The 13179-nt window shown below is 37.0% G+C and overlaps 1 protein-coding gene across 2 annotated transcripts in view; it reads left to right on the forward strand.

Moving 5' to 3' along the window:
* Arap2 (ArfGAP with RhoGAP domain, ankyrin repeat and PH domain 2) overlaps positions 1 to 13179 on the forward strand; it is a 159368-nt gene that overhangs the window by 14884 nt on the left and 131305 nt on the right. For both annotated transcript variants that reach the window (XM_036201451.1, XM_036201452.1), the window contains exons 3-5: positions 1117 to 1193; positions 2022 to 2113; positions 3723 to 4073. In XM_036201451.1, coding sequence (XP_036057344.1) covers positions 1117 to 1193; positions 2022 to 2113; positions 3723 to 4073 — 520 coding nt within the window. The remainder of the gene's footprint in view (positions 1 to 1116; positions 1194 to 2021; positions 2114 to 3722; positions 4074 to 13179) is intronic.

The following is a 13179-nucleotide window of genomic DNA, read 5'->3' on the forward strand; positions in this document are numbered from 1 at the left end:
ATGTTTCAAATACAGTCTTCATTTATTATTAGTCAAAGGCATTTAGCTAAATTAAAAGGTTTGTGGTGATCTGAGCTGCAGATTAATTATGCCTAAAAATATTTTGCTACAATGAAAAGTTCGACACACTCGCTTTGGTGAGTTGATCATTTATTGGATCTTCCTATTTGTTATTTGAAAATCTGCTTATACAAGTTCCAGAACATCATATATATACATATATACATATATGCACACACACACACACACACACACACACACACATATATATATATATATATACATACACACACATATGTACATATATATATATGTGTGTGCATACACACCCACAAACACACACACACACACACATATATATATATATATACATACACACACATATGTACATATATATGTGTGTGTGCATACACACCCACAAACACACACACACACACACACACACACACACACAGAGAGAGAGAGAGAGAGAGAGAGAGAGAGAGAGAGAGAGAGAGAGAGAGATGCTAGCAAATGACTGGCTACTGGTACTTTTGGAAAAAGTTGCCCTAGAAAAAATGCAAATAGTGAGGATTCTCTCCTGTAGATCAATGCAGTTTGAAGATACAGGACATTTTCTTGAAATTACTCCTCTCTAGGTATGTTAGTAGCTGTAGCTGAGAGGCATTATATCAAATGAGGTCTAAGGTTTTAAGTGATACATAGATACTGTATTACTGAACTGTTTACATTTGTTTATTGAGTGTTAGAACTTAGGTCCATCTTTTAAAAATATTCTTAGTTTTTTGAACTAGCTTAAATGGCACTGTGGCCATTCTGTTGCACACAGGCAGTATTCTTGGTTCTATTCATGTGGATTTTGGAGGCTAGCAGGGCCATATGTGACTGACTCTGGTGTTAGTTAGTGACCTTCTTGTCAAGTGAGGGATATGTATTAAGACCACGAGAAGAGTTGACTTGGGAGGTAAGAATTGGGCCTATCCTTTTGGACTCTTGTGGGATAATCTTTAAGTTGTGATATTGCGATAAAATGATTAAACAATGCTTTTATATTTATTTTTTCACTATTCCACCTTATTCATCTTTTCCATTGTCATTCTGTAATTCCCCCAAAAGATTCAAATGAGGAAAATCCAACTTCCATCTTTCCTTATGGAGAGACATTTCTCTTCCAGAGGCTAGAGAGTTCCAAGGTTAGTCTCATTCATTTTATTTTATGTTCCATGAGCAGTTATTTGTTCTGTAGCTTACTCATGCTTTTTCATTTTCCTGTAAACTATTGTGATGATGCTTTACTATGAGATTTGCCAACAGTAAAACTTCAGCTTGGTCAATTAGGATAAGCTATGTCTTTAGATATGGATCTCAATCTATGGGCCATGAAGACACATTTTCACTTTGACTTCAGCAGTATAGAATAATGCATTGAAGAACTTCCCACAAGGTAGCTTACTACATTAAAATGATTAAACATTGATAAAGCATAAACCTCCTCAGACTTTTCTTGGCCTTATCCAAAGAGGCAGTCTTCCTGAGTCTGGAAGTTTGCATTTGTACATTTTGTTCAGGTTAGTAACTCAAGTTTTGTTTCTAGTACTTCTCCTCATTTACTATTTTATTTCTTATACTTGATAAAGAGAAACATGGGAGAAAGGTACAAAAGAAATAGCTAATGAAGTATAGCTCAGTGGCAATGTACTTGCCTGGCATGTCTGAAACAGAAACAGCTAAAATCCACAACCAAGCAAATCATACAGGGGAGTAAAAGTGTGTAAGTTCTACTGTTAGTTAACATTGCTTATTCTTAGTTAATATAATTAATTAATTTAAATTAAATACTGAGGACATTAGAAATTGTTTGATATTTTTCTTTAAATTGTTTTGAACTGAAAAATGATATAAGCAATTAAATTTGTTTAATAAAAAAAACAAATATTGTAGGTCTTGGTAAAGTGTGGTTACAGCATAAATAATTACCTAAACCAACATGCAAAGCAATGAATGTATTTATTTTTTAATAGAAGAGATCTATAAAGAATGAGTTTTGGGCCCATGAGGACTCAGTCAAAGAGGAAGCAGCCATAACAAGGAACTCCATCTTAACCAAGTCAAGGTATGCCTGTGAGTGCTAATGAGTCTCTTTACAGAATAAAAGGCTTTAAGATGTAGATGATTTGCTCCTTGTATAATATAATGTTGCAGTTCTAAGAAAGTAGTTTATTTGGTTAAGTTTGAAACTTTCCTTTCTTTCCTGGATGTTTTGTGGACAGTATTCATTTTACCTGACCTGTCATGTGTAGATGGAGTAGCTGCTTTATTTCTAGAGGCTGAGTTGATATTCCATTGCGCGTTATTTTTGTCTTGTACTAGCTGTGTTCATTCATCCTTGCCTAATGTGGTATGTGGTGACAGTATTCACTTTTTTTCCACATGGAAAATTGATTTGATATTTATTAAACTTAGTTTCCTTAGTTCTGGTTGGGCATTAAACAAAGCATCTTAAAGACATAGTAAGGTTAAAAAAAAATTATATAGATTGAAATAGGGTATTTTATTTATACAGATTGAAATAAAATATCCAAGTATTTTAACTGCAATGAATTTGCTTAAAAAAACACATTAAATGCATATTTGACTGTAAAGTTTCTGTAATCTGAGTACTCCCAAATATGTATTATATGCATTGCAGATATGGGACAATCTTGTAAACATGTAATAATTTATTCTCCGTTAGGTCATTGTTCTCTAAGATGGGCTATCTGTTGGTATAAAGGAAAAAGAGACAGTGCAAAACCACATTGAGCTTAGAATTGTACAACTGTCATATGTTCCTTGTGTTAGAAATTCACTGTTGAGAAGAGTAGATAACTCACTTATTCTGGTAATAGGTAAAAATGAAGACCCAAACATACATTTTATATTTCTCTCAGTTTCAGTTGGACTTAGTATGCTGGATTATTATTCATATTCACTTTACTTTCTACCTTCATTTTCCAAAGCTAATACTGTTGTGGGTTTACTGGAGTTAAAAATAAATAATGCATCTTCAGTAAGTGATAAGAATCTTTTATGATACAAATGGGCCAGGGCTAGGTTGCATGACTATTTACAAAACAGCATTGTATCAAAAAGATGTATATGACCTATAGTCTGTCTCATCGATTAGCAAAAAAACTTCTTTATAATGAGACTTATTTCCTATAAATTATTGAACTTACGTTGCCATTTCTGAAATCCATAGAAATACACTGAGCAATTATAAGTGCATTCCAGTAAATATTACACCCGACTCAGCTTTTACCTTGTGATATACACGACCCCTCACTTGTTTGTTGGCTAGCTACATGGTGTAGTGTTTGTCCTCTTGCTTTGTAACCTGGTGCTCTCTGATTGGCTAATCCGACTGGCTAACAAGCCCTGGGGATCCTCCCATCTCTGCCTCTCTGGCGCTGGGATTATAGACACCTATTGTCACTTCTGACTTTTATAGGGGTTCAATGCATCTAAACTCAGATCCTCAGAGTTGGGTGGCAAGTCCCTAAAAGAGTTTTTTGTTTTTGTTTTGTTTTTTTTTTTAAATCACCAGATTGGGTAATTGAACATTGAGGACTTTTTTGCCTTAACTTTCTGTGGTTGGTTAGTTTATAAATTTTAAAGATTTAATTGACAGCTTAAATTAACCACATCGTTTTGAATTTGATTACCTTGTGTTTTCTATTTAGCATATATGATAACAGCAAGGAAAAAGTGAATGAAGAGAAAGTGGAAGATATTTGGATACCCCGAGAGGATAAAAATAATCTTCCAAAGGACTCTGCTTCTGAGTCAGAATACTCAACAGTAGAAGAGTGCTTCCAGAGTTTAAAAAGAAAAAATTCAAAGGCATCTAAATCTAGGACTCAGAAAGCCTTCTACTTGGACCCTTTTAATAGGCACAGTTACCCTTTAAGCTCCACGAGTGGGAACTTGGAGTCATCGACCATCTCAAATGCTATCTCTCCCTATGCCTGCTTCTATGGATCTTCTGCAGCAAAAGTTAAATCAGGATGGCTGGACAAACTATCTCCTCAAGGGTATGCATTGATACACTTTATTTCCTCAGTAGACATTTTGATAAATTCAGGCTTAGTCGTATCTGAATCTTCCAGCTTTCTATACCCATCCCACATTCCCCCAGTTAAATGTTTTTAAAGAGATTTCCAGCACATATTTGCAAATACTGTGTCCTAGGCCTGTAGGGTATATGAAGTACCAGTGCTGCAGTAAGGTTTGGAATAACAGAACTTCACGTTACTAGTTCATCTCTAGATTCATAATATCTAACTTGATAATAAAATGCACTTTCCAGTGTCCCACTTTATAGCAAAGCAAGACAGCAGAGTTATCATTACTCAGCCCACACTGTTTGGATTTTACTCATATTAGAGCAGTGTTTTGTTTGAGAATACAGTGCTTATTGTAGTTAGGGAAAAGAACATCATTGTTTAAAATTTAGGTCTTTTCTTTATTAATCCAGTATCCTGATTTTTTTTTTTAATGCAAGTAAATGGTAAGTCAAGGAAACATGCTTTACTTAAAGCACTTTAATGTCTATTTCATATTTGAACACGTATTACTAATATAGTTTTACTATGAAAGTTTCATATTTCAATTGCACGGTTTCAGTTTTTATATGTTGCCCAGAATATCAGAACCCTTAAATATAATCTTAAAACAGATATATCATTTCAAATATTTACAAATAAAATTGTTTCCCTTTTGTATCATACAGTACAGAGAAATCTTTGGGAGATAAATGGCATTTTTAATTAGAATTATTTTTTTGCTATCCCAACTTTTTGAGTTAAAAATATTTATTTGTACTATTCTTTAAGAATTATTCCATTAGTTTGGGGGCAAATCTCTTATGTCTAAGCAGCTAATGTGAGTTCTGGCGGTGTGCTGTTTTTCTCTGCTGTTCCACTGTGGCTTTTCTGCAAAGCTTTAATCCAAAATAATTTATGAGCAAAGATCTACTAGGATAGATCTACTAGGACTGATAAAGATAATTTAGGAGCAAAAATCTGATGCATAGTGAGAGTAGGAATCATATTTCTTAAAAAGTAAAGCTGAACATAATTTGGGTATTGGTCATGAAATGTGTCCTTGGAAAAGAACATTTTGAGTGGAATACAGTAGTGTATGTCTCACTGTTATTTATGCCATTCCTTTCCTTCGACATTGTGATGACTAGCTAGTTCCCTGTGTGTATTTTTTGTTTCTTGTCAGTAATCAGCATTATTGGCAAATGCATATTTAAATATCAAAAGCGAAGGCCAGTATTCATATATATAAATCCATATAATAAAGCAGTAGAAAAAAAAGTGAGCTAGAATATTTTCCAATGTTTCACGTTTGTAAAGTGTAAATGGTTAAGGAGGTGTAGGTGTGATTGCAAATTGTCACAGAAAAGTTGGAGGATGCTTGGTGTGGAACACTCTGCAGCTAAGGCTTCCTGGATGGACCACAATGCTGTTTCACTTTATAAGCTTGATATGTTAATGCTCTAAGCACATTTAGAAAGGTGACCATTTTTGGCCACCTAGGATAATTAGAACATTTTCCTTTTACATTTTTTCCCCCATTCTGTGAAAACATGCCTATAGGAAGATGATGTAATTTTAGACTTAACATTTTTCTATTTGGGGGAAAATAATTGAGTTTTTTTTTTTTTTCCTGGCTTAATCATTATCACTTGGTTACCAGTATGAATGAAGATAAGAAAGAGAAACAAAATGGTTTTTTTTCATGCACTTCTTTAAAAACTCTTGTACATGATATTTCTTTGACTTAAAAGAGAAATTTGTAGCTGGCCAGATGACATGTATTAGGGTCTGAGTGGAATCTGAAACTTGCCCTTTCCTGGTTGGACTTTGTGGACTCTTTGAGGCTGTTCATGATGCTCACTGATCTTACAAGGGGACCTTCCTCATTTCTTACACAGAGCTTGCTGAACTTTGATTCATGACCAGTTGACTCTGGTTTATATTGTACCAATTGACATGACATTCTGAATTCCATAACAGAGACCAGCAAACTTTCCATACAGGGCCAAATGGTAACTATTTTAAGCCCTATAGCTATATACTTTCTATTGCAACTGTTCAACTCAGTTGCTACAGCATAAACATCAATATCATGAAGATGTAATGCAGTATAGGAGGCTGCATTCCAACAAAACTCATCTGCAAATTCATTGGTGGAGTCAGATTTCCTTCAAGACATAAATTAGAGAGATGGTTGGCTCATATCTCATATAAGCATTGTACTCTACCTCACTGTATTCCAGATAGAAAACAAAACAAAACAAAACAAAACAAAAAAACAGAATAAAAAGTAAAATAGCAAAGTAGGAAAGCTACTTTCTGTTCTACTGAAGACAGAAATACTAAAAAGTGTAAGATTTCACTGGAGGCCTCTACTAGCTCTTTTCTACCCAAAATGTTCTCCCAGAAAGCACCATGCTCACACCCTTCACCTATATTCTTTCCTTAATGTCTCATTTGTATTTTACATTACAACAGTATTTCTTGCATATGACCTTGATCACTTAATTTTTTTCTGAAGGGTTCATATACTATAATCTCTTATTACCTCCTTAGCAGAAATCATCTACATTACTTCGGTTCACTACATTTACTTCTCAGTAATTACCTACCACCACATACATGCTTAGTATTTGTCATTGGAAGAGCCCCTGAAAAGTTTAGTGTTAAACATCAGTTTCTCTTAATTTTTCTAGGACAGGAATGTTTTAAATTTACAGGGATTTTGTAATACAAGCAGATGAATTCAATGCTGCGTTAGTATATAAAAATGTGCAGGTGGCCTTGAAAACAATGGGTATACATTAGCAGGGCAGTGACCTCCTTGGTGCTTTTGTAATTAGTTTCCCTTAAGGTCATGTATGTGAATGATCAAAATACAGTATTAATAAGAAAATTGTTAATACTTTTCCAAGCAGGATTTGCAAGTGTCCTCATTCAGGGGTGACTTTTGAGAAGATAATAAAATCTAGAACATGGACTTACTCCATGTGATTGAATACATACTTCTTTTTGAAATGGAAACAGCAGTTTTTTAATCCCAGTGTAAAAAACATCCACAATTTTATAAAGAAAATAATTTATTGTTATCACATAGCAGAAGAAACAATGAGACATTTCCAGTTGAATTGAAATCCTAAGAAGTGGGGCAGGCATGGTGGTATACATCTGCAATCCCAGTACTCTGGAGGAAGAGACAAATAGATCAATCCAGTTCTGAGGTCAGATTTGTCTATACAACAAACTTTGGGTTTGAGTGGCTTAAATATAGTGCAGCCTAAGACTATTAGTTTAGGAAATTATGGAGCAAAAGCTGATTTGGGGATGTATCTATTTGGTGGATGGTCTGCCCAGCATACACCATCTTGGCTTCAATTCTCTAACACTGCAGGAAAAAAAAAAAAAAATTGGAAGAAACTTTAGAAACAGGAATCCAAGAGACCATAAAACAGTGCTGGCTGTCCCTTGCTCTTGATTTCCCCCATTAATGATAAGTCCTTATTGCTGAAGACACCACACACTTCAGGGATAGGACTTGGATGATGAGAGCATGAACTGACCTGGAAGTTTTCTTTCTGAGAACTAGTTCTCATAGTATCTGAAGGTGCTTTACACGCTGTCAAGGGGGAAAAAGAATCAATAGTCTTGCCTAGTCTTAAAGCCTGTGTACCATGACAATGACTAGCATGTCAAGATTTCCCCAAAGGTGCAATAATGCCACTTACATTTTGGAGGTGGGCACAGGTCACAGGTAACCAACAGGTGTCCAGTTGGACTTGCTGCCTGTTCAATTGAAGGCAATTCATTGTTTGTCTGTATTCCCCAGCCAGCTACCTATGGCTATGAGGTCATGTATAGAGGAGAGCCTACATATTCCTAAACCAGCATAATTCCTAACTATTCTGAATTTATATCCATAGCTAAATGTAGCTCTCACCCATTATCAAAGAAGCTACTTTATTAAGTAGAAAGAGACCATTACAGAAAGCCATGACTGGTTAAAATGTAAACAACTAATCATGGGTGTCCAGCTCCTGTACCTAAGGCTCAGAGAACACTGGAAAAAAAGGAGCTAGAAAGATTGTAATAGCAGAAAACTGGGCTATCTATTACAAGGTGGGATCTCTATATGACAGGTGAGCTGTAACCATGCAATCTCAAAAATGTGGTTACCTAAATAAAAGCAGCACAATGAGAGCTAGAGGTGATATTCCAACATGGTGAGGGAAATCTCAGAAGTCCTCACATGTAGAAGAAGAGCTGTATGAAATTAATGGCTGTCCAGAGAGGGAAAATCAATCTTGTCTAGAGACAGTCTTCTGGTTATCTAATCCTAAGTGGTCAGCCCTTAAAATACACACACACACACACACACACACACACACACACACACACACACACACACACTGCCTCACCTTGCCGATTCCTCAGCTGATCCTGTTTCCTCAGACTGAAATCCTCTTGAGTCCACATCCAGAATGGGTCTCAGATGAACTGTGCTGCTCAAAGCCTAAGTTTAATCAGCCAAATGCTTAACCAGCCAAATGCTTCTAGTTTCTGGTCTTCATGCCTTATATACCTTTCTGCTTTCTACTATCACTCCCTGGTATTAAAGGTTCACTTTCTGGGATTAAATGTAGATGTAACAGTGTTTATAAATAAGAAACACAGAGCCAAATGCAGAGTTAATAGCCCAAGAGGTCAGAGCAATAGCTAGGAGCTAAAAACCTTTCTTACCCTTCACTGCCTCTGCTGTCCTTCCCCTCAGCAAGAGACCTACTTCCTTTGTGTCTGTCCTTTTTATTGACATTCTGTTCTGCCTTCTCATTGGTTATAAACCCAACCACATGACCTCCTCATCACTGCCTGTCTGTACAGACCTCCAGGTCTTCTATGGTTGATACTGAGATTAAAAAGGAGTGTGTCCTCATGCTCGTTGTATTCTTGAACACACAGAGATCTGCCTAACTCTACCTCCCAAGTGCTAGGATTAAAGGTGTGCACCACCATCGCCCAGCTTCTGCTATGGCTTGCTATTAGCTCTGACCCCCAGGCAACTTTATTTATTAACATACAAATAAAATCACATTTCAGTACAAATAAAATATCACCACACACACACATACACACACACACACACACACACACACACACACACACATCACATGCATGCACATTCAACAATGATTCCAAAAGGGATCATGAATTTGAGAGGGAGAGGAGGAGACTGGAGGAATAGGGAGAACAAGGGTTGAAAATAATGTAAATACAGCACTTATATATTAATTCTTTGAGAAAGAAATAAAAATACTGGGTTATTACCAGTGTTTCAAGTGAGACAATGCATGAAAAATAACTTATTTCTTGATACTTGGTCAAAAATATTCAATTGGGCTGTGAGGATCAGCAGCTCCCCCCTTGTAATTAATCATCTCAACCTTTTCATGTCTGTATAGGCACAGGTATAAAAGACTGCATATTTTTTATTCTGCCATTTCTCCAACATTTAACTTGGAGGAGGAATCCTGAGAATTATAAAGGTCAGAGAACATGGCTGCATGTGCTATGCAGTTTCTAGGAGCTGCATGTTGAAACCGTGAAGACCATCCATAATAGAAAAATACCTTCTAACTTTTAAACATTCTCTTTTATGAGTGTTTGTGTGTATAGAGTGACAATTTGAGTGTATTTATAAAAACAAAGATTATATATTAAGGAATTCACATTTCATTTGACAGGATCTTTTAAGTTTTTTTGTTTTTTTTTTTTAACTCTGATGACTGTGTTTTCCAAACTGTTTTTCAAACTGTAGGACTGCCTGACATGGCCTTAAGAGCCTGGGATGATGAAGACTGAGCATAGGAGGATAGCATAACAAGCAATTAGCAAATGTGACTTCTTAGGAATCAATGGAGGTATACACACAGGATCAAGATGCCTCCTTGGCCTTTCTGTAGTCTCCAAGAAAGGCAGAAAAAATATATAAAATGTTATACCATTGGCAGAGAAAGGGTCAGAGAGTACAGTTGTAAGATTGCAGGGCACTGAGTAATGCCTCTTCAGAGATGCCTGAGAGGGAGGGAACGCCATTTGTGTTGGACTCAGATAAAACTTTGAAGAGGAATTTAGGAAAATGCCCTGAGGCAGGTGATATGAAGAAATACTGCAGGGTGGGACAAAGTAAGACCAAAGCTGTTGTTGATACCACTTTATCATAGATGGGAAAAGAAATGCTCCAGGACTGGTGGAGAGAAGTGGTCAGTGAAATTAGACTTCCAATTAAACAGGGAAAAAGGGAAATGTAAAACTAAAGAAAAAACAAACAAACAAAAAAATCAGTGGTCAGATGTCAAGGGAAGGTCAGATCAAATAAGCCTTGGGTAAGACCAGGTGAGGCCTGCCTGTGATTTCTTGGGAGTTTAGAATCCATGATGCTCTGCCTTTGTTTGTGAATGGCTTCTCAGCCCCTGTCCAGTCACCTGGACTGTTTTTGTAGGGCAGTTCCCCGCCCTGAGGCAGGAATGTGGAATCTCAGATGTCCTTGTAATGTAGTGGAAGGTGACTGTGGGAGTCTGGCCTATTTATTTTTCTGACCAAAATGTTTAAACCGGAAGTTGGATCAAAATCTTTGGTTATAATTATCTTTTTATACTGGTGAAACAGCTGTGCATTTTACAAATCACTTATTACCTGAAAAGGCTGCAACAGGGAAACACAACACTTTATTTGCAGTCTTTTAGTTTCCGTTAAAGTAAACTGACTAATTCAGTCAGTGTGGCTGCAGAACAATACCTAAGGGCATAGGAGCCAGACCGGCTAAATTAGAACTGCCAAGATGCCATTCTTTCAAAATGTCACTCAAACCTGCATAGAACTCAGCACCTGTGTTTCCCACATACTAGTGTAAGGTCAAGAGCAAGATCAGCTTTGTAGGTTCCTTAGAGCTGACTCTTAATTGGTGCTCAGTAAAACTCAGTTTCCTTCCCTTCAGAACACTTTTATTGCAGATGGCCTTTGGTCCCTTTACTGGCAGGGAGTCTACCCATTTTCTTACCTCGGAAGCCATAAGGTCAAGAAATCATCTGTTCACCTTGAACTTTGAGAGTCCAGATGTAGCAATAAGGTTTCTCTGGTCCCATCCAGCCCCACATTCCTGCCCAGTCCTGTGGCCTTGCAGCTGCTTATAAAATAATCACTCAGAGGCTTAATATTATTTATAAACTGTATACCCTATGGCTTAAGTTTCTTGCTATCCTGCTCTTATAACTTAACCCATTCCTATTAATCTGTAAGTTGCCATGCCACATGGCTGTGGCATTACCTGTCTGCTGACATCTTGCTGCTCCTTAGGCCAAGGCTGGTGTCTCTCTCTCTCTCTCTCTCTCCTCTCCTTTCTTCTTTCCATATAGCTACTTGGATTCTCTGCCGGCCTCCAAGCTGCCTTGCCATAGGCCAGTGCAGCTTTATTTATCAAACAATCAAAGCAACATATAGTCACAGCATACAGAAAGACATCCCGCAGCACCCAGTCCCTTTGACTGCTCTGAAAGGAAATTTTTTAAGTTAGAAAGTATTCTAAACAAGCAAATACACAGGTAGAAATGCATGGCAACCCCTCTTCCTCTACAATTTATTCACAGGCCTCCTTCCAACTTTTTTATGTATTTGTTTCTTTAAGTAACAAATTTTCTTAGAGCTGGAAAATAGACTGAGTTTTCTCAAACCCAGGGCTTTCCACATGTTGCTCATGTGCTGATTCACTGAATTACAACCATAGCCTAATTTTTAAACTGACACACAGAGGCATAACAAATGAATTAATGATAATATTTTTCCACACTCATGTTCATCCTGTAATGCCTCTGTCAGGTTAAAATTACCTGTGCTCTGAAATGTTACTTAGCAACTTCTCTGTGGTTTGTTTTGACATTCATTGCCCCCTCTGATGTGTATGTTAGTAGTACTGTGTTCTGATGTGCTTGGCCTTTTTGTTATTAGGAGTTAATTTTTGATATGACATTGAGAAAGATTTATTTATTATTTTTATCACTATCCTCTCCTCTAGCATAAACACAATTGCTATCATTCTCTTAGTATGGTTATCTAAAAAAATGTATCTATAATTTCATTGAATCCTCAACTATCAAAGCTATTCATGTTTGAGTTATGTAGGATAATATCAATACTTTCTATTTCACATGAAACTGCTATTTATTTGAAACCAGATCTCATATATTCCAGGTCCATTATCAGTCCTTTGCCCTCCCCTTCACAACCCTTTTAGTGAGATATAGTGGCCCTTCTTCCAACCACTGAGGATACTATGACCCTCAGTGGATGGATGCCCTAAACCTTGGAAAGAACAGACCCCTATGTATTCTGTGTGTGTGTGTGTGTGTGTGTGTGTGTGTGTGTGTGTGTATGTGTGTGTGTGTGTGTGTGTGTTTTCTGTCTATATCCATTAGAGTGTCTGGAACTGGAATTATAGACAGCTGTTAGCCTCTATGTGGGTGCTGGGAATTAAATATGGGTACTTTGAAAGACCAGGCCATGCATGCGCTCAACCACTGAGTGCTCACTGCATCCTCATTGTATATGTTAGGGTTTTATAAGGATGACCCAGAAAGTAATGTGGATTTTATGGTAGATTTTCATATATTCTATCCAACAACTACTAGTCTCTGAAAATTAAGGTTTCATGGGGCTGGAAGAGTGCCAATTGGTGTAGTGTTTACTGCACAAACTTGAGGACCTGAGTTAGTCCCAATACCCACATAAAAAGCTGTGGCAGCAGTGTGAGCCTATTAACCCCAGTGCATAGGAAAGCAGACAGGAGAGCTCCTGAGGCTTTCATACCAGACAGCCTAGTCAAATTAATAATTCATGTTCAGTGAGAGACCCTGTTTCAAAAATAAGATGGAAATAAACTGAGGAAGACCTCCTGACTTTGACCTCTGGTCTACACAGGTGTACACATGTGGACATGGGTATACACATGCACACATACACACACAACTTGGGCTTCACATGAAGTTATGACATTTGTGACAACATGGATGTACCTGGAAGGCACTGTGTGCAGTGAAACAGGCCA

This window comes from Onychomys torridus, chromosome 10, assembly GCF_903995425.1.
Source record: "Onychomys torridus chromosome 10, mOncTor1.1, whole genome shotgun sequence".
Classification (NCBI taxonomy): Eukaryota; Metazoa; Chordata; class Mammalia; order Rodentia; family Cricetidae; genus Onychomys; species Onychomys torridus.